The following is a 19502-nucleotide window of genomic DNA, read 5'->3' as shown; positions in this document are numbered from 1 at the left end:
CTCCACAAAGGCTGAAGACAAAGCTCTGTGCCAGGTTGTGCACACAACAACTGAACTGAAGCCTCATTTTGTTTGAGCACGTTAGGAAGAGTCTTGTGGGAGTGGAACCGCTGCCAAATGGTTTTCCCAGTGAGCAGCTCGTTAAGATGAGTAGAAGTTAATAGCCAGTACTGAAAGGAAGCAAGCAGGACAGGCCAGAGCAGAGCTGAGAGAAAGGCCACTGGGGAGAGCTGCTCCACAGGCCAGGTAGGGGCTGCTTTCACAGCCAAAAGAAAGCAGAGAGCAGGAGAAAAGCCCTTTGTGATGCTCCGCAGTGAGTCAGTCTAAAAGCCAGCTCTTTCACCCAGCATGCTCCCCTCACCTGTTTCATCCCTGCTACGCATACATGGCTCTGGAGTTGAAGGCAAGAGCTGGAAGACATTAAAATGTAATCCAAAAATATATTTTTTCTACACTGAAAATAAAATACTGAAGCCATTGGAGTAGTAAACTGTAGAAACATTCTTCTCACAAAATTCTGGTACATTCATTAAGCCCAGAGAGGCCTCCTCTCTCTAAGTGAACCCCCACAGTCCTATGTAGAAGCTTTAAGTGGTTACACTGAGAGAGATTTGGGGTCAAACCTATAAAAACCCATAATTAAACTCCAGAAGTAGACCAGACTCCACCACATAAATAAAAAATACTGCTGGAAGAGCAGGGCCAGTATGTGAGCCAGGCAGGAAAGGCACCTGCTGGAGCTCCACAGAGTTCAGTGGGGCTGCTGGAAGGAGACACTGCAATTCTCAGTCCCACTGACAGGGCAGGGAGTAAAGAGAACATTTAAAAGAACAGGAATCACCTTACCACTTCTGGAAGCACCCTCTTCGCAAGATCATGGATGGCTTTGATCACAATACATATTGATGACAGCAGGAATATGACACCCAAGATAACACAAGCCCTGGGGGAAGAAAATAGAGAAAAATACAAAGAAATATTAAGAACATATTTGAAGCTGCCAACTCTTCCAGGGTAACAGAGGGCGACAGAATATTAATAATAAAAAAATATCTTAAGGAGCTAAAGATAGAGGCTTAAATTAAAGAACAGAATGAAACATCCAGTTCTTCTCCCATTCTTAAAACCTGGATTAGGTATGAGAAGACAGGGAATAGCAGATGATGTTCCATTCTCTGATGTTTCAGAGAGAAAGACCTGCCACTTCTGCTCCTGATGATTTATCACAGAGTCCTCTAGAGGAGGACTGTTTCTCTCTGTTTGTTTGTTTTGCTAGGATCTCCCATTAGAAATAATGAAGGGAACTTCATTCTCTTTACCAAGCCAGCAGAGATATTTGGTAAATGTGGTCAGTAGCATAACAGAACCTGGAATAGCTGTTTCCTCCCCAGTCAGGCATGATGTGACTCAGGAACTGGTCCACAAAAGCTGGCTGACTTGCTAAGGCCACTTGCTGAGCCAGTGACTGCTTGACACAAGACACATGGACTTCCTGCAAGGATATGCTGACATTTCATCTGACAGCCATTCTAAAAGACAAGCTATTCTATCCCCCCAACAGGCTTAAACCAACACAGCCCCAGATCTGTGAGCTGCAAACTATGGATCACACTCCCTGTGGCAATACCTAGAATTGGATGCCCACTGAATGCATCTTCCTTTTCCCCCAGCACATCTTTTATTCCCTGCACACTTCTGGGCAAGACAGGCAAACATTCCCTGACCACTGGCTGGATTTTGTTCCCACATAAATCAGAGAGTTGGGGTTATCTCTGTGGACTTGCCAACCCCCCAAATATTTTGCAAATTTGCCAGCAGATACACAACGACTTCAGCAATCTTGATCTGTTTCTCCTATTCTCCAGCTCAATTTTACTGTGGCAAAAGAATACCCATCCACCTACTTACCCAGAAATAGCTGAAGTAGATAGAAGAAAAGGAAGATGATAACAACAGTGACAAGGGTATTAACAGCAGACAGAAATGCAGTCTGAGGTTTGAATAAGCATTCAGTAGTCGTACTTAGCAAGCCTAGCTTCTCCTTTACATGCTGGCTTTTGGAATCCACGGCCATGCAAAATTCATGAGTATAGTACTTCAAGCAAAAAAATACATGGTTTTTGCCTTCTTGAGTGTATTGATTTATCTGCAAAACCACTAAGACACAACGCTGCACTGTGTATTCTTTTAATCTCATTTGCTAGAAATAATTTCTAAGTAGACTGCAAATCATGCAAAATTCAACAACAAATGTAAAAAAATAACAAACCTCCTAAAATTAATCTGAGAAACTGTAGTACCTAATAAACAAGTTGCAATTGGTTATTGTAAGCATGCTCTACTTTCACTGTACTAGACCACAAAAATGTTAATACAAGCCAGCTCACTTCCATCTGCTAACAATCACTGCTGTGTAACCAAAGAGTGTTTCCAACTGCACACCGAGGGTGTTAGAGCCAAGGTGCTTGGCAAATGCAATTTCATTAATGACATTCAATTAAATTAGATGAGCAAACTGCCATTTCTAAACAGGTTTAAATCAACTCAGAAGTACCCATAAAAACTAGTGAAAGAGGAGTGATGCAGAAGTGAGGGTGGGCTGTTAACACAGAGAAGACTTTAAAGCCCTGATAGCTTTGTCCTAGCCCTTGACTCACATCTTCAGCACCTCTTGAAGATCATGTCCTTATTTTACAGCCATTTCCACCTAAGTTAGTGTCAGAGGTTACCACTGAACCCACTAAATAGTTATAGTTATAACTGATCTGTAAAGCAAAATAATTGATGCTACAGGTTTGACAGGCAACAGAAAAGTTCTAATGAAGAATGCATGAATCTGGAATCTTCTTCAGTCTCATGTTCTATATATTGCTTCTAAAGAGAAGGAGGAAGAGAGAAAATTTAGTCAAAACATTCTAAAACACACTGTAAAAGCTTTATTTGTTTTTCAGAAACAATAATCTTTCTGGAATCTTTCAGAATGCAGCACAGTTTGAAGAACAGAAAACTAATTCACAAAGGACAAGGTGAGGGCATCTCTCTGATATTCAGGCAACAATCAACTTTTAACTCAAACACAGCTCAAACTTTCAAAGTTTTGTTGTTTGGTTTTTTTTTTTTTTTTTGTTTTTTTTTTCCTTAAAGCAATGGCATTTGGAATGCAAGAGTAATGAACACTACAAGAGAATTAAATATTACAGATTTAACAGTCAAACCACCAAGCCTTCTTTAGCTTGCTGTAGGTGTTGCCCAAGATACTTCTTGATGTGTTTTTGAGGCAGTATTTGCATGTGAAAATCCAGAAGACAATATGAAGTGTAATTCATTGTGTAAGAAATTACCTCATCAGTTCTGTCAAATTTTCAGCATTATTTTGTCCCATATGAAACACTGTTAAATTGGTTTTACTGCAGCCTCAGGCACTGAGAGTGAAATAATTTAGACTCTCTTTATACAGCTTTGGAGCTTTTGTCCCTGCTAGATCACTTCTAGTGGAATTCAGACACCTGAATAAACCTTAAAAACAAATGATTGATTCTGACAATTGAATCTTGACAATTTTCAAAATATGTTTTCTTGAAAGCAGTATTACAACCCACATACAACCCATTTATATTCATCCAGCCCTATAAATACCCATTTTGTACTACAGCAGCCCTGGATTTTTCACACCCATCAGAAGCAGATCAGTCTAACTGCATTACAGCACACACAGCTGCCACCTCACCTCTTCCATCACATATTCCCTGTGTGGAGCTCTAACAAACACAATTCCTCCTTTTGATGACAAATTTTCACAACTCATAAGGAAACCAGAAAAGGAAATCAATCACTGTAAGCACCTGATACTCTTTTCCTTAATCAAATTTTGTTGCTTTGCATAAGTCAATGGCTTTTAAGCAGGTAGCTACGAAAAGTACTGAGATTCAGGGGTTTCCATCTCCACAAACTCAATTTTCAAGCTGCTATTAATAAGTTAGCACTTCTTTCCCTCATTTTATGATAAAATTAATTTCCTAAGGAGAGTAACTCCAACGATGCAATGCATTTGCATTCAGCAGATGCAGCAGAACAGCCTCCTAATTTGTGGGTTTAGCCTTAATTCTATCTTAAAGTTTGCAATTCTTTGCTATAATTTCCTACAGATAGTGATAAGACTAAAATTCTGTGATGTTGCCAACATAGAATTAGAGATTAATCTCACTCAGATTTCTGTGGTGATTAATCTTCAACATAATGAAGCAATTTTACCTTTAGCATGGCTTTGCCACACTAAACATGAGTTGACCCCTTTCAGATAAACAGGCTGCTCCTCCAGGTGAGCAGCAGTCAGACTGATGTAAGACTACAGGTTTAGATTCTCAGCTACTGGTTTGGTAACATTTTATAAAAAATATATCAGTAATAGCAATGAAATTACAAATACACCCTGAGTATCGAGCTCTTCTATAAACTACCTCAAGAGTGATCAGGGAAAAGCTACGCAAGGGTGACTGGAAATGGAGATTTTCTCATATCAAATGACTGCTCTGAACAGCCAAGGCAAACATTTCCCCTTCCTAATTATCATCTCACTCTCTTTCTGGCAGACCTTTACAGCAGCACTGAACCAACCAGGATTTGCAATGAAGCCCTTGGTAATTCCTCCTCTCAAGTCAGCAAAGGTGGGACAACAAAATTAAGGATTTAAAAAAACTGGTGATGCATATGAACACAATATGCAAAAATGTGTCAACTTTCTCCTAGCAGCTCTCAGGGAGTTGTTTTGGGCAGTAGGGAAGGAAAAGGGTCTCGTGCCCTTGATGGTTTGTCTGTTACAGCCTGGAAACTATTTCACCACCACGCTTCCAGTTCATTAAACTAATGCCTCAAACATGATGACACCACATGGAATAAAACAAATTTGTCAGGAGCAGTCTAATTACTTCCCAATTTTGTTCTGTTCTCCCACCTGTTTCATTCATTGCAGTATCCCAGATTAGCTGACCTGTTTTGATTATATGGGTTATTTGGTGGGGGGTTGGGGCTGTTTATTACTTTTACCAAAGCAAAGAGGCTCACAGAACAACAGAAGAGTCCAGGATGGAAGGAACCTCCAAATGTCACCTGGTCCAACCTTTTACAGCACCTAGATGAGATGCTCAGCACCCTGCCCAACTGCATCTTGGAAACTTCCCACAGTGAGCACTCTGCCACATCCCTGGGGAGGTCGTTCCAGTGATTGATTGTTCTCACTGTAAAAACTTCCTTTCTGGTATCAAGATTGCTTGCCTTATTAATGAAAACATTTTGATCATTTCAGCTGAGCTACAGGGGTAAACATGACAAAAGAACTGGAAAAAAAAATCAATGTATAAAGCACTAGGATTTGTATTCATATTCTTGAGATAGGAACTCTATTCTCACATTTGCAAAGCTGCCATCTAAAGAAGCTTCTGTTCCTCATCCAGTTCTCTGGCAGCCACAATGCTCTAAATAAAAGACAATGCTTCTAATTTCTACATGTATTCTGGTTACTCTACAAGAGCTGGTTTACTCTATTTTAATTCTGCATTTCCTTGATTGTTAAGAATCTCACCACATTGTATTTTCCTAAGAGAAACTGTATTTCCACCATGGATTTTTAGTGGAGCAGTTTCTCAGAGAGGCTGTGGAGCCTCCATCCTTGGAAGGTTTGGAGTCCTGTGTGGATAAAGCTTTGAGTGCCCTTTTCTGATCTCACAGCTCACTCTGCTCTGAGCAAGAGCCTGTGCCGGAGACCTCCTGAGGCCCCTTCCAACCTGCAGGATCCTCTGAACCTATTAATTTTTAGTCACAAAATCTTTAACTCTGCAGGCTCTGTCAAGATCTTTCAGTACTAAGGACTCCTAACAGCCCACAGAAAAGGAAATGTTAAAATCTCTGCAGGCTGTTTCACCACTGAAGGGGTGAAAAATATTACTTTGCAAGGAACTGTAACTTCACATTAAAATGAGCTGCAGGTCAATAAGAGCAATATGAGCTCTAAGCCCAGGAGTAATGTGAGCTTCTTCAGCAAAGCTGAGAAAATCAGTTTTATGATGGATACAGAATTTAATCTCTGAGTAAACCCACCAATAAAACCTCTAGAGTTTAAGGAAGAAAAAAAAATTATAAATTTAATTATTCTAATAAAAACTGTAAAAGTGCTAAATCCTGTTTCCCTGTGATTAGAAGGGATTTTAGTATTAGTGGCTGAGAGAGTGAATAACATGCAGGGAATCATTCAGGGGAAGTCACATGGTGCAACACAGAGGGCAATTGTCCAGGAGGTTTTTGCTGTCAGAAGTTAGGAAAATATTTTTGAGCATGAAGTATTCATTCACTTTCTAATTCTGTATCTATACTTTTTCCTCAATTGTCTTCTATGTCTAACTACATGAGAGGAACCCTTTACCATCTCTTTGCCTTGCTGGTACTCTTGTTTTCACTCTTCCTTCCCCAAACACAAATTACATGCTGTGACTGCTCCTTCATTAATAACTTGGAGCTTGCAATAACTTGCACCACATTTCTTCTGGAGGAGAGGCTGTCAGCCTGTTAAATACTGGAACTATGGCAGCTCTCAGAGCCTGCTTACAGTAGTCAAGTGTAAAATGCCAGAAACAGCCAGCTCAGGAATCCTCAAGTGCAGTCAAAACTGAATGTTGGAATCTAAAGGATAAGGATTTGGAGGAAAAGGTTCAAATTTGAGCACCTAAAATGATTTTCTAGTGGCAAATCAGTGGGATCTGCTTGATGGAGATGATGAGAACCAGGGCAGGGAAAATCTGCTGTCACACAAGTGAGGAACTGAGCAAGGGCCACCCCTGCCATGAAAGAAGGGTGTGAAAAGAAGCAGAGGGGAGCCCCAAGCAGCTGAGCTGGGGGTGTCTGGCAGCAGCACCCCTGCACGCAGCCCAGGCACAGCAGGGGCAGGTGACAGCAGCAGCTCTATTTAGGGACTGCACCTCTGTGGCAGGAAGGGCCTGTCCAGTGTACAGCCCACTGTGCCACAGCTCTGCTGCTCTTTCCTTTAAACAGAGAAATCCAAATTGCAATGCAGCTGTTGACTAACATTTGCTGCTGTTCTGTGACATGGCAGTCACCTTTTTCATGAGGGTGACATCCAGAACTCCAACAACTGTTAACATCTGCCTCTTAAACTCATTAAAGGACTTTTCTAAAAAGAACTACCACTGTGACATATTATGGTAATACACAGGCAAGAGATGCAACATCAGCCTCAGTCTTCAGAGTCCTGTCATGCTCTACTGCTAATCTAAAGCTTCCTTGTGTCCAATTAGGCAGTTACATTAGCTACTGGTGTAGCTTTTCTGTTAGCAGGTGTAGCTCCTGAAGAGGTTTTGGATACCAAAGTGTACAGAATCACAGCTGTTCAGGGTATTTACACCTGCCTGGTGCTCAGTGAGGAGGGAATGGAGTCAATTTAAGACTGTCTTTAAAAGGAACGAAGTGGGCTTGCTGTTCATCACACATGTTCCATAATCCACCCCCAACTGCCAGGATCCAGATCAGCATCATTACAGCTACTCTGTTTTTCTCACCATAAAAAAACATAAGCCCAAACTAGATTACACAATAAAGAGAATACAAGTAATAGTCCAAATGACCACTGAAAATCAACTTTTCAATTATTGTGTTAGAAAAGTGTGCTGTGATATCATGTGTCTGACTTCTTAAAAGACACTGAGGGGAAATGTTGTTTATGTCTGAAACTCAGATCAGCTCTGCTAGGGGGCCATTTCATGCTGAAAGTGTTACAGGCCTTCTAAAACATTTATTATCCCTTAGGATTTCAACTAGTTGCTGCAGAACAGGGTATTTACATACTTTAACATCATGCAGCTGAACTGGGGCAACAGTTCCATAAATAATTTGATACCCCAGGTATGGAATATCTACCAGAAAAAGCTAACAGACATTTCTACAACTGGGGGGAGTCCAAAAGCTCTCATGACCTGTTTTCTGGTTCCTAGGTCTGCACAGACTCTGCAGCTGCACTTGGAGTACACCTGCCTTACAACCACCCTTCCTGGCTCCAGCACTGCTCCTCCCTTGCAGCAGATGATCAGAGACTGCCATTCCCCTGAACCTGGAAATTAAACCCTTTTGAGAACTCCTACAATATTCATTTTTATGCTGACCATCAAATTCCAGCAGAGGAAACGTCACATCCCTGATTTTACACACATAGGCCTATGTGTAAATACTAGGCAAAACACACAAATGCTGCTTAATCAACTACCAGTCAAGTAGAAGGAAAGCCTTTCATAGGTTTTGGATCTAGCTCCAGTGAAACCATTGCCAAGTCTACAGATGCCACGGTTTTTGAAACAGATTTTAGAATATATAAATATATACATTTTCTATTTCATATTTAATATAACTTGTATGTGCAATGATTTTTTGGGGTGTGCTTGCACAAGGCATAAATGCATTTCTGTCTGGGTAAAGTTTGTGATTGATTTATTTTTACCCAAATATGGGACAATGAATTTATGGAGAATGATGATGTTTATTAAATCAGCCATATGAAGCAACTCTTATATCTAGCACTGTACCTGGATGTAGAATTTTGGCCAAATACCTCAGAAGAAATAATGATTTAGAAATTTTCAGTGTGGTTAAGAGGAAACTATACTTCTCCTCCTATAAAGCAGATATCCAAGCACAGGTGAGCACTACCTTTGAAAACTCTTTATTGTGCCTCATCCTGTGGGAGAGATGTGAAAATGTGCTGTGAGGCCAAACCCCTGGTAGCTGAGAACCACACATGAGCTGCAGAGGTGGGTTCTGAGCTGTCTGCAGCTCCATGCATTTGACATTCTTCCAGATCACTTAGGTATTCCATTCACTCATCACAAAAGAGCTCTGCCTCCAGCCACAGAGGTTTGCCCTGAACTGTGGGTAGGTGTGGATTTTGCCATCTGTGCTTCGAGTCTCTTCCGTGTGCATGGTATAGATAAAATTACCCACAGCTTTTTCAATGTGACTGATATGTTGGGTCTGAACCCAGAGGATTATTTTCATTCAACACTACCTAAATAGACAGTGCTCATTTAGCTGGGTTAACCAGTACAGCAGAGCCAACCTTCACATGAAAATTTAAACACAATAGAAATACTGAAAATTTGGGTGGTTTTATTCAATTCTGTGAACCAAGAGAGAATGTGCCCTGGAACCATATAGATCAACATGCTTTCTTTTAGAATCAGAGGAAGAGAGAAGAGCCAGACCTAACTTCGCAGTATGACAGTCATAAAAGTGGCTTCTAATTCTTCCGAGCTTTGAGTGCAAAAGTAGGATACATCACAATCCCCACATTCCTATATTCCCATATGCCTAATTGTAATGCACATATATTCAGTATAACTTCTGCAAGACTCCCCATGACCAGACACAGGGTAAATATTCCCAAGTGGTGTCATCTGAACAGGAGCAAGAGAGAAAAAAGGGTTACAATTACTTTGGAAGGAGAGGCTCGCTCTGTCTTAGGGTCTCATCACATTTTCTCATGTGATTTCTCACATAATTTCTGTTGAGAAGCAATCAGATATCTTTCTTAGAGACTGCTTTTAGCTGAAGCTAAATTAGAAATTCTTGGATTAAGCTGACTCTTATAGTTGTGTTCTTCTGAATGTCACAACCGGGGAGAACACCAGTTCTTCCTCCCCATAATTTAGGAACCTATTAGGAAGCAAATCCCCAGAGCAGGCATTCTTCACAGGGCAAATGGGCTCAGCATCCTGAAGGTACCAAAACCCACAGCCTCAGCTGAGGTGTGGAGATGAAAAGTTAAGTTACAGTAGCAAAGAATTTAGGTAATGCCTAATTGCAAAATGACTCTTCTCTTCCGGCAAAAAGATTTTTAAGCAGCAGGTGGAGGTATGACAGATATCTGCACCCGTGTCTACCACACTGTAGATTTTAATTCCTGTAGTTTTAGTGTTACTGTTCATGTTTCAGACAACAGCTCCACCAATAGAAAAAAAGAAAGGACATACCTGCATTCATTATGTATTATGTCATGGCAACATAGAGCACCACAAGTGTGTTTAAAATTATTAAACCACGATATAATTTCATTTTCTTATTAGATAATTAAGGAATGCATAGCCAGAGTCTGAAATATGTAATCAAAAAACCCAAGCAAACAAACAAACAAAACCACAACACCAAAACAGTGAAAGAAACATGAGAAATGTGTCTTTTTCTGCTCTTGCCATAATCCAGAATGTTCATTATGAGTCAGGATTCCTATTTACTCTGGCACTGGGTTAAGAAAGATGTTGACAGACTGGTTCCTGGGAAACACAGAATTTAACTTGATACCATCAACAAAATAATATATAGCAAACACCAGCTGCAACTGTCAAGAATCACTGTTTTAAATATGCTGTACAGAGTTGGGTTTTGCAATAAAAAACCCAGTAGCCAAAAACCCCAGAATGAATGGATCTCACAGGCATAGGCAGATACTGGGCCCTGTACTGCATTGTACAGAAAAGCAAGATCTTTCCAGCCAGCTGTACTGAAAAAGCTCTGGTTTTTAAAGCTTTCCCTCAAGGCTGTGTGCATGTAGTTTGTTATCCTGTTTTTCCAATCCTTCCTTTTTTGGTGATATTTCTCACTTTCTCCTCAGACACCGTTCCTGTACTCCAACCAAGTCCTGCATTCCTGAATTTAACAGAAGCTAAATGGCTGTATAGCCAGTGACTAGTTCAACATCTCATGAGATATTTTTCCAGTCTTCTGTTAAGAAATTTCTTCTTTACTGAGTTTATTTAAGCACGTGAAAAGCCACTGTTGCCAAAGCAGTGTCAATAAAGTTCTTCTTCAACAGATTTATATTTGTTTCAGCAACCCAGAAGTCACCAAGTTGCTAAGGGTTTACCAAAGGGCAGAATATTCAAGGCATTTGTAAACTGGTTATGGAGAGCAGCCAGGAGGACCACTGACATTTCTTTGCACATCTCAGTCAATTTCAGTTTTAGATTTTCATCTTTAGTGGAGATTTCAAATTATTTCTCCAGTTATTTCAGCACTTTTTTTCCTTTCTTTTATTCCTTGATCTTTGCTTTTTGATGACTTGTTCAGTGCCTTTACATTTCCTGCATGTTAATTTACAACCTAGCACATCACACTGAGCAGATCAAGTACTCATGAACTATGCATGTACTCTGACTCTCCTCCCAGATATCTGCAGTCCTTCCCAACCCTTGTGTTGCCTCAAGACCTACAATTCTCTCAAGGACTCTTCTAAAAAACATCAAATATTCATCCCACTCCCACATACTCTTTCATTAATGAGCCAGCTAGGCAGAGTCAAGCAGTCTCTCAATCTTGCAGTGGTTTAATTCCTGATCTTGGTGAATGTTTTAGCCTTGGCTTTTATTTCATGTGGGCACCAATGACACATCCAGGAGCAGTCTGAGCAGCAGCAGGAAGGGTGACAAAGCTCTAGAAGTGGTAGTAAAGGACTCTGGAGCAAAAGGAGTTTTATCATCAATCCTCCCAGTGAAAGGAGAGATTTGAGATGGCTGAATCTGGAGAATCAACAAATGGTTACAGGGCTGGTGCCCCTGCCAGGGGTTCAGCCTCTTCTGAGCTGTGTGCAGTGGCTGACACCCTGGAGAGAAAGGATGAACCAAAGGGATGAACTCTGAAAAAGAACCTTCTCATCTCACCCCAGAAAACAAGAGAAATCAAATGATCTAATAAAAATGAAACCCAATAAGCAGAGTTAAGCTCAGCAGGACACATTTACATGATGGTTTCAGCACTCCAACTGCCCTGAAGTCAAATGGAAATGCATTGGTTCCTCTGAGCAGAACTTGGCACAGCAAGCACTTCTGTACCCTTGGGAGTGCCAGCCCATGGAATGCTGCAGCTCCAACTGCCATATGGCTACAGCTCAGGCAAGACTACGCATTTCTTTCACATCTTAGCATTTTATTCTCAGTATTTAATTCATAGCACATCATGAGTCAGGCTGTATTCTCCGTGCCTGCTCCTGGGGGTGTGTTTTTCAGTCTATCTTTATGTTCTCTCTCAGTGACGTCCAAGAGCAAGGACTGACTCTAATGCTGCCTTTCCATGAGAGGCTTTACACTGATTTTAACAGATTTTGGATCAATCTCTTGCTGTCAAGTTTATGAAACAGGAAGTTTTATAAATTTGCAAAACACAATTAATTGGCAATTCCACTTGGGTTTTGCCAAGGAGACAAGGATTTTTTCAGGTCTGTTAGGATACAAAGGCACAGTGTAATATTTAAATCAATAAGAGAGACCTATAAATAAAGAACTAAACTGAAGCTACTCTGGTACACCTTATTCTGCTAAACAGACCCCTGCACTAAGGCAGAATATGGCCAGGCCCACAAAAACAGGAATAACACACAGCACAACCTAAGCACCCACACAAATTTGCACCACACTGTCCAGGAGTCTGGGGGAGGAGGCCCACAAAAAACAGGGATGGTGACAGACCAGGTGGAGTTAGAGACAGATATGATGCAAAGATTGATTATTCATAAGCTGAGCAAGCAGCCAGCAGGCATCATTGCAACATTCTCCCAGTGTCAAGGAGGAAAAATAATTACATGCAGTGTTTCAAGCTAGAGATTGATTAAACACAACAGGAAATTAGAAATATGCCACCCTCAAAAATCTGACACAGTAAGAGTTGCCTTAAGCAGCACAACCATCTCACCATCTCTTTGCTGTCAGTACTGTGGTGGTTCTGTCAGCTCTGGAAACAGGGATAACCAGGCTGATATCCAGTGATTCATATTCCCAGCACATGGGAACACTCTTTCACTTGATACTGAAACCCTCACTGTCTTCAACTAATGGGCATAGCAAGTAATTCACTGACTTAATTCAGCCTTATTAAAGCAGAGGGATTATATGAAAGCAAATAAAAAATGAGCATAAAAAAAACAGGAAAATATGTTTACTACTTTGCCTGTTCAGTTAACTGGCTTAGCCATAGGGATATATTGAGTCTTCTTTTGTATTGGGATTTACTTTATCTTTTAAATACTTTACCAGGTTCACTTGAAAAAGCCCAACAGAAGATTTCAAAAATATGTTAACTGAATGTTGACAGGAATCTCTGTGGACACCCACAAAAGCAAGATGCTAAGAAAATGTATGTTAAAATCTCCAAATCTGTGCAGGAAAACTAATTTAAATCACATTTTTCTGAATTTACTTTTATGAATCAATGCCACATCAGTCTTTTATGGCCTTTTATTCCAAACTGTTCTGTATGGAGCCCTGCCAGAAAGGAACTCACAGCCCTGGCAAGCTGTTGCATGAGCCTGAGTTAAGGCATGTAAAAATACTGCTTACTTTTTCTCAGTTTTTAGAAAAAGATTGTGAAGATTTGATTGAGACCCTTCAGTGTGGCTTTTTGTTGTTGGTTTCCTGTGTTGTTTTTTTTTTATCCTATCAGTTATGCAATGTTTAGTTTCATCAAGCTGCCCTTTATTAAAGGGACATCATTAGATATGTTCCAGCCCAGAACCTACCTTACTCCCCTTCATTGTAAAATTGCAGTCCATTCCAGGGGACAGCTGAACTATTATCCAGCCAGATGGAGTGCTGCCAGCAATGGCAGTACAGAGAAAAAACCAAAAATAGGCAAATGTACTGCAATTCTCCACCTAGATGGCCAAAATTTGAGTGGGAATTTCAAATCTTTCTTATGCACTAGTTGGAAAAATTCTTGATTCAATCTCCACCTGATCCTCTCAGCTAACATATGAATCACCCATAGAAATGCTGCACAATGATGCAGAACACAATTTTCACTGTGATCAATACTGCACTGCATATGTAAAGACTTTTTTCCCCCCCTACGATATATACATCAAACATTTAATATGGAAAAAATTTGCTTGCAAAGTAAGCATAAAGAAGACATGCATCACTGCTATACTCTTACTTTAAAAAATATTTAAATGATTCATATTCAAACTTCTTGAGAGAAGTACAAATATAATACAAGCATCAATTTCAAAAAACATACTCTGGTAAGAATAATTCGGTAAGATGCAAAGCGAAAGATTTACAAATCTATTACAGATTGCAAATACAGTTCACTTGATACAGGTGCTGCAAGGGAAAACAAATTGCACAGGCCTAACCTTTGCTATGTTGGCTAAAAAGAAACTGAAAATCCCAACCACAGGGAGCTCTGCCTAAGGAGGGGCTGCGTGTTTGGGAGCGAGCAGTGAGCTGGCAGAAGGAAAGAATACTTGCTGACAGGACAGAATATTTTGGTCAAAGCCCTGGAATGTGTAGTGTCCCAGCCTGACATCAAAAGCTCTGCAGGCCCCTGGCAGAGCAGAGGAAATGAAGTGTACTCACATGTACTCCCTGTGCGCAGAGTGCACCGCGGCCGCGTTGCTGTAACGCCACAGAACTATCGCCGATGACAAAACGTCCAGGGTGGCATCAAACTGCAAGAGACACAGGGTCAATTGTCCTGTGGGCCATTCAATGTGCCCTGCACTGAGAGCAAAGCCTTTACCATCCTGCTGCACAGGCCCAAGGCAGCTTCAAATAAATCACTTTAATGAAAGCACAATTTTTTGAATTGATGTTCACGTTTTTGCCATGTATTATTACATGGTGATACACCTCAGAGCTCAGAAAGTCAATCAAAGGATTAAAAAAAATTGAATTTTTAATCTATCAGCTGTGAAGAAGTTAAGAAAAAAACAAACATCACAGTCTGCCACTGTAGCACTCCAAGAGTTAAAACACTAATCCAATCCAAATGCAAAGACTGTAAAGAAATAAGTGTAGAAAAATGCTTGCAGTCACTAATTTCCTGCAAGAGCTTTTGTTTCCAACCAAGAAAATATCAACTTTTTCTCTAAAATCCCATCCAGATTTCATCCTACATGAATTTATTATTCTGTATCATCAGCAAAATTGCCATTTTTGTATTCCAAATTAATGCAGATGTGGTGTCAGGAACACTGAACACCAGGCTTGTCCCACTGTAAGAACTTTCACTCCCATGTCAAACTTCCTACAGAGTCAATCTGACCTTCAGAATTGAAAGCAAAAGATAAATTATTTTATGTGAGTCATTGCTTATCATTAGGAATTTTTTGCTCTGCCACTAATCTGGAAAGTCATGGCAAGGACTGGAAAGGAAAGCTGACATCCCAAAGTCAGGAGCAGTCTTACCATCAGCTTCAATGGGAACAGCTCAGAAAGGAAATTCAGAATTTGGTTCAAGTTCAACAACAAAACTGATGTGTAGCTGAGAGATTTTGTATAAGAAAACCCTATATTTTGGATTACATCAACAATAAGGTAGAAGCATGGCTTTTAACTCCAGGATAGGACTTAATGGGCAGAAACTGAAAAAGTATAATTAGAGTATCTTTGCCACCCTTTCCAATGCTTGACTTTGCAACAAGTTTTCTAATCCATTATAGACTTTGCACACCGTTCCATGAACTTACCATAAGAAAAAAATACAGTATTTCATGCTCAGAAAAGGCCCTTAGAAAAGAAAAAAAGAGTAGATAATATTTCAGTTGTATCTCTACTTACAGCAAATCCAAAGGATGATGCACTGTATCTCATTACGGAGACAGCTGAAGGAAAGAAAATATTATTTAGAATTACTTTAAACTTACTTCACTGCTTTTTTTTTTCTTTTTCTGTTGTTCAAGAGCTAAAAAAACAGTTTTAACATGTGGATTCACTTTCACCCAATTCCCACCAGAACAACCTGACCCAACACCTAAAAAATGTCTACAAAAAGACGTTGTGCCACAGGAAATGGTCAGAACATTGAAGAGATTTCTTCCAAAACTGTAATGGGGAGATTAAGCAGCATTCAAAAAGTCTGCTCATGAAACAAGCTGTGGTTTAGATGCAGTCTTTAACAAAAACATTTTGAAACTACAATATCAAACTCCCAGAAAATGGAATACATCTCAAAGTGCTCCTTGCTCCAGCCAGGAGTTTCAGGCCACCTGAACTGAATGACAGAAAACCACACAGGCCCATTGAGGCTTCTTGAGTGCCATCTTTTTGGCAAAAAGCCCAAGGGTAACTCACACAGCCCCAAGAAATGCTGCAGATCCCATCATTTCAGTGGCTTCCAGTGCAAAAATATCAGCAGGAGAAGTTTGGAACAGCCCTGGTTTTGACCACCTAGTACCTTCTAAAAAAATAACCAAGACTGAAAATGTGCTTACTCCTAGGGAAAAAAACACAATTTAAAAAATTTTACTCCTCACATCCTGATTTCATCAGCTCAGTTTCCAATTCTAGGAAGGCCTGTGCCAGAACAAACACTTCAGCAGCCCAGAGGAATGCAGGGAAGAATCAGGCAGCAGTGGGAGAGGAGCCTCCTGGAGATGGGACTTCACCAAATGCAGCTCCCAGGGTCACAGCACCCCAGCCAAGCTCTCAGGCACTGAGCACTCCATCCTTCTTGCTGTGCTTTGGGAAGGGTCATCTGAGGCACTGCTCCCTGAATCAACTCACAGAACTCCAGCTCCAGTATTGAGGACTTGAAATAAAGCCTAGAAGGATTGATTTGACTACTCTTGTACAAACAGATTTCAGCTAACTTAATAAAACATATTTTTGTAGAAAATAAAACAAATAAAACAAAAAACAGACTCATCAATGACTTTGTCAATCTCAGGCTGACAAACACAATATCTGATTGTCAGTGTTCATTAGAGCAGCTTGGCAGAACAGAGACACTATGATTTGACTGCTCTTTTCAGTAACAGCAAGCTGCAGACCTGGGGCACTTATCTGGATAAACAGAAATTAAATTCTTGGGGAGAAAACCCCTTTTTGTTATGGATCTAAGACCTAGGTGTGGTCAAGAGCAAGCCAGATGTCACAAATATTTGGACTTTATCATTACATTTGGCCAAAACACAAAGAAAAGTCATCAAGGTTCCTCTCCAGACTCCAATTTTCTCAAAGTTGAAGAATATTGAAACAGTGTAGATTTACATCTCCCTCTCATTTTTAAACCATAATCTCCCACACTTCATTCCCTAGGTAAAAAAAGAAGCTAAATTTCTTGGTCAGACTTGCCAGTGATCTGCAAATTTCAACACTTCACTGCATAATAATATATTGCCTATCAAATTTTCATTGTCTGCCTCCTTAGAGGAATATAGTTTCAAAATCAGCAGACATTGCAAAAGAAAAAAAAAAGGAATTCACAGGTACATACAAACTTGCAATGTTCCTGTCACTGCTGCTTCCATATGATGCAGTTCAAAGCAACACTTTTACTCCTATTTCTAGCTTACCCCTCTAGTGGAATTAACTCCTCCATTTTTACCAAATTGCCAGTTTCTTTCCCAACTCAGATCCAAACTTGAAACTAACTAATTGTATGGTTCCTTTAAAAATGAATATGTAATTTCTCTGGTGATGAACTGCATACAGATAGCAGTTCCACACCTTAAGGATGCTTGAAGGGACATATTTAAAGCACAGGGAATTCTGCAGGAGAACTATTTTTATTTTATGTATTCTATCACAGCAGTAACACACAATCTGTTTGTCCTGAGCTATCTAAAACAGCAATGAAAAACAAGTATTAACTAACAGTGTCACAACTCTGCTCAAACCTTTTTGCTAATTAGTGAATATGACTAGGACTGGCATCCTACAACACTAACTTTTAGTGGTAGAAGGCCATAATAAAGGTAATAAAGACCTTTTAAGCACTGGAAAGATGCATTTCTATAATATTTATTTGGTTTTATATTTTATACTGGTTTTCTAATGGAATAAACAACACATTTCTTTTTCTTCCAGAGTCAAATGACAATGTTACAGCACCCTAAGCACATTAATACTTCTAGCTGGTAAGTACAGTCAAAAAGCCCCCCAGTAAGTCATTCCAGCTTAAACAGGATGTTTGTGCACGAGTCCAGGCTCTGTGGCAGTGAAAGCAGCTCGAATATTGGATTGCAGGCTATCAGCCAGTACAGGCTGCCCCAGACCCACCACATCACTAAAACCAGCTGGTTCCCACTGCAGACCCTGGAGCTAAAAGGACTCTTGGGGAGGTATTCCTTAGCAGCCAAGCATTTGAGAGCCCTGGGCAGAGGAGAATCTGTGGTCCTTTTGCCCCCAGAGTCACTGCAGGGATGGGCCACGGAGCTTCTGCTGACCCCTCATCTTCCCTCTTCCCAAAGTGCCTTCTCAGCTACTCCCAGATGGGAATAAAAACCCCCCAGAGATTCCAAATCTCCAGAGTCAGAACAACGGTGGGAAACAAGAAATGAGGAAAGAACAGAGCAGGCAGCTTAAAGCCACTGTGAGGCCACACTGAGCAGCTGCACTGCCATGACAGGGGGAGCCTGCTTTTAGCTGTTTTATTGGCTAAATTGGACAAGGTTTTATTACCTCTACAATAAAGCAGATAATCCTAATGCATTTTCCTGACATTTGTAAACAGAACTTGCAAGCAGTCAGAAGCTAAAAATAGAGCCAGCACAGTAAGCAACAAACCTGCCTCTGTCTCCACCTGCACAGCAATAGCAATTTGTGAAGTCTGCTGGCCTGTAGGTCAGCTTTTGCTGGAATTCCTTCAGCCCTTTCAAATTGATTCCAAATAATAAAAAATAGCCTATTTCCCACACATTCTACCCTCAACAAAATAAGGGTTTTATTCATTTCATGTGCCTCAGAAATAAATCATGTAACTAAGGCCTTAACTCCACAGAACAGTTCCAATTTAACTTTCCAGACACCTAGTCTGCCACCAGACTTTGGCAGGTTCAATCCAGCTCAAATTTGTTCTAGGGTGAGGACCCTGCTGTTAGCCTGGGACTCTCATTTCCTCCCCTGTGCTGGGAAAGTTCCCTGGCACCTTTTTGTACAAAGTTAGGAGACAAGAAATAGGATAGAAAATTAACTCTGACTCCAGATCTTTCACACAAAAATTTTTGGGATGAGTCTGACTACAAATGAGAGATGGATAAAAACTGCTCCTCCACTTGTCATAAAAATCTCCTTTTACCTACTCATAAAGGGAAAAGTTATTTTTAGGCAGCTCCTCTAGATGGGACAATCACTCCATCATGTTTGCTTTGAAATTAAACTTTTTGAAAGACACACTTGGATGTCAGCACATAAAATACCGAGGCTTCAAAGGCACATGACCTGCACTTGGCAGAATCAGTCAGGCAATTTGAACACTGCTGAAAATGGTGGGCTTGTGTCTCTATATATTACAAAGCAGATCTTGCAGGTTGTGCAGTCACGAGCAAGAGGAACTGGAAGTTCTGCTGAATCAGAAGTGAGACTGAAATACAGTCTGTTTTCATTGCCAGTGTTGGTAAAACATCTAAAACTAATGTTACAACAAATATTTCAAAATAAATCCATTCCAAACAGGGAAAAACAAAGAAGCAGTTATTCTCTAAGAATTCCTCATAACTACTGAAGGCAAAGAACAGA

At 40.3% G+C, this 19502-nt stretch overlaps 1 protein-coding gene across 2 annotated transcripts in view; it reads right to left on the bottom strand.

Annotated features, from left to right (window-relative positions):
- Positions 1–19502, bottom strand: part of TMEM163 (transmembrane protein 163) — an 88052-nt gene that overhangs the window by 19270 nt on the left and 49280 nt on the right. For both annotated transcript variants that reach the window (XM_059852589.1, XM_059852588.1), the window contains 3 exons: positions 15603–15646; positions 14400–14491; positions 847–943 (listed from right to left, as the gene is read on the bottom strand). In XM_059852589.1, coding sequence (XP_059708572.1) covers positions 847–943; positions 14400–14491; positions 15603–15646 — 233 coding nt within the window. The remainder of the gene's footprint in view (positions 1–846; positions 944–14399; positions 14492–15602; positions 15647–19502) is intronic.

This window comes from Haemorhous mexicanus, chromosome 8 (assembly GCF_027477595.1).
Source record: "Haemorhous mexicanus isolate bHaeMex1 chromosome 8, bHaeMex1.pri, whole genome shotgun sequence".
NCBI lineage: Eukaryota > Metazoa > Chordata > Aves > Passeriformes > Fringillidae > Haemorhous > Haemorhous mexicanus.
This window is presented reverse-complemented; position numbering and strand designations above follow the sequence as displayed.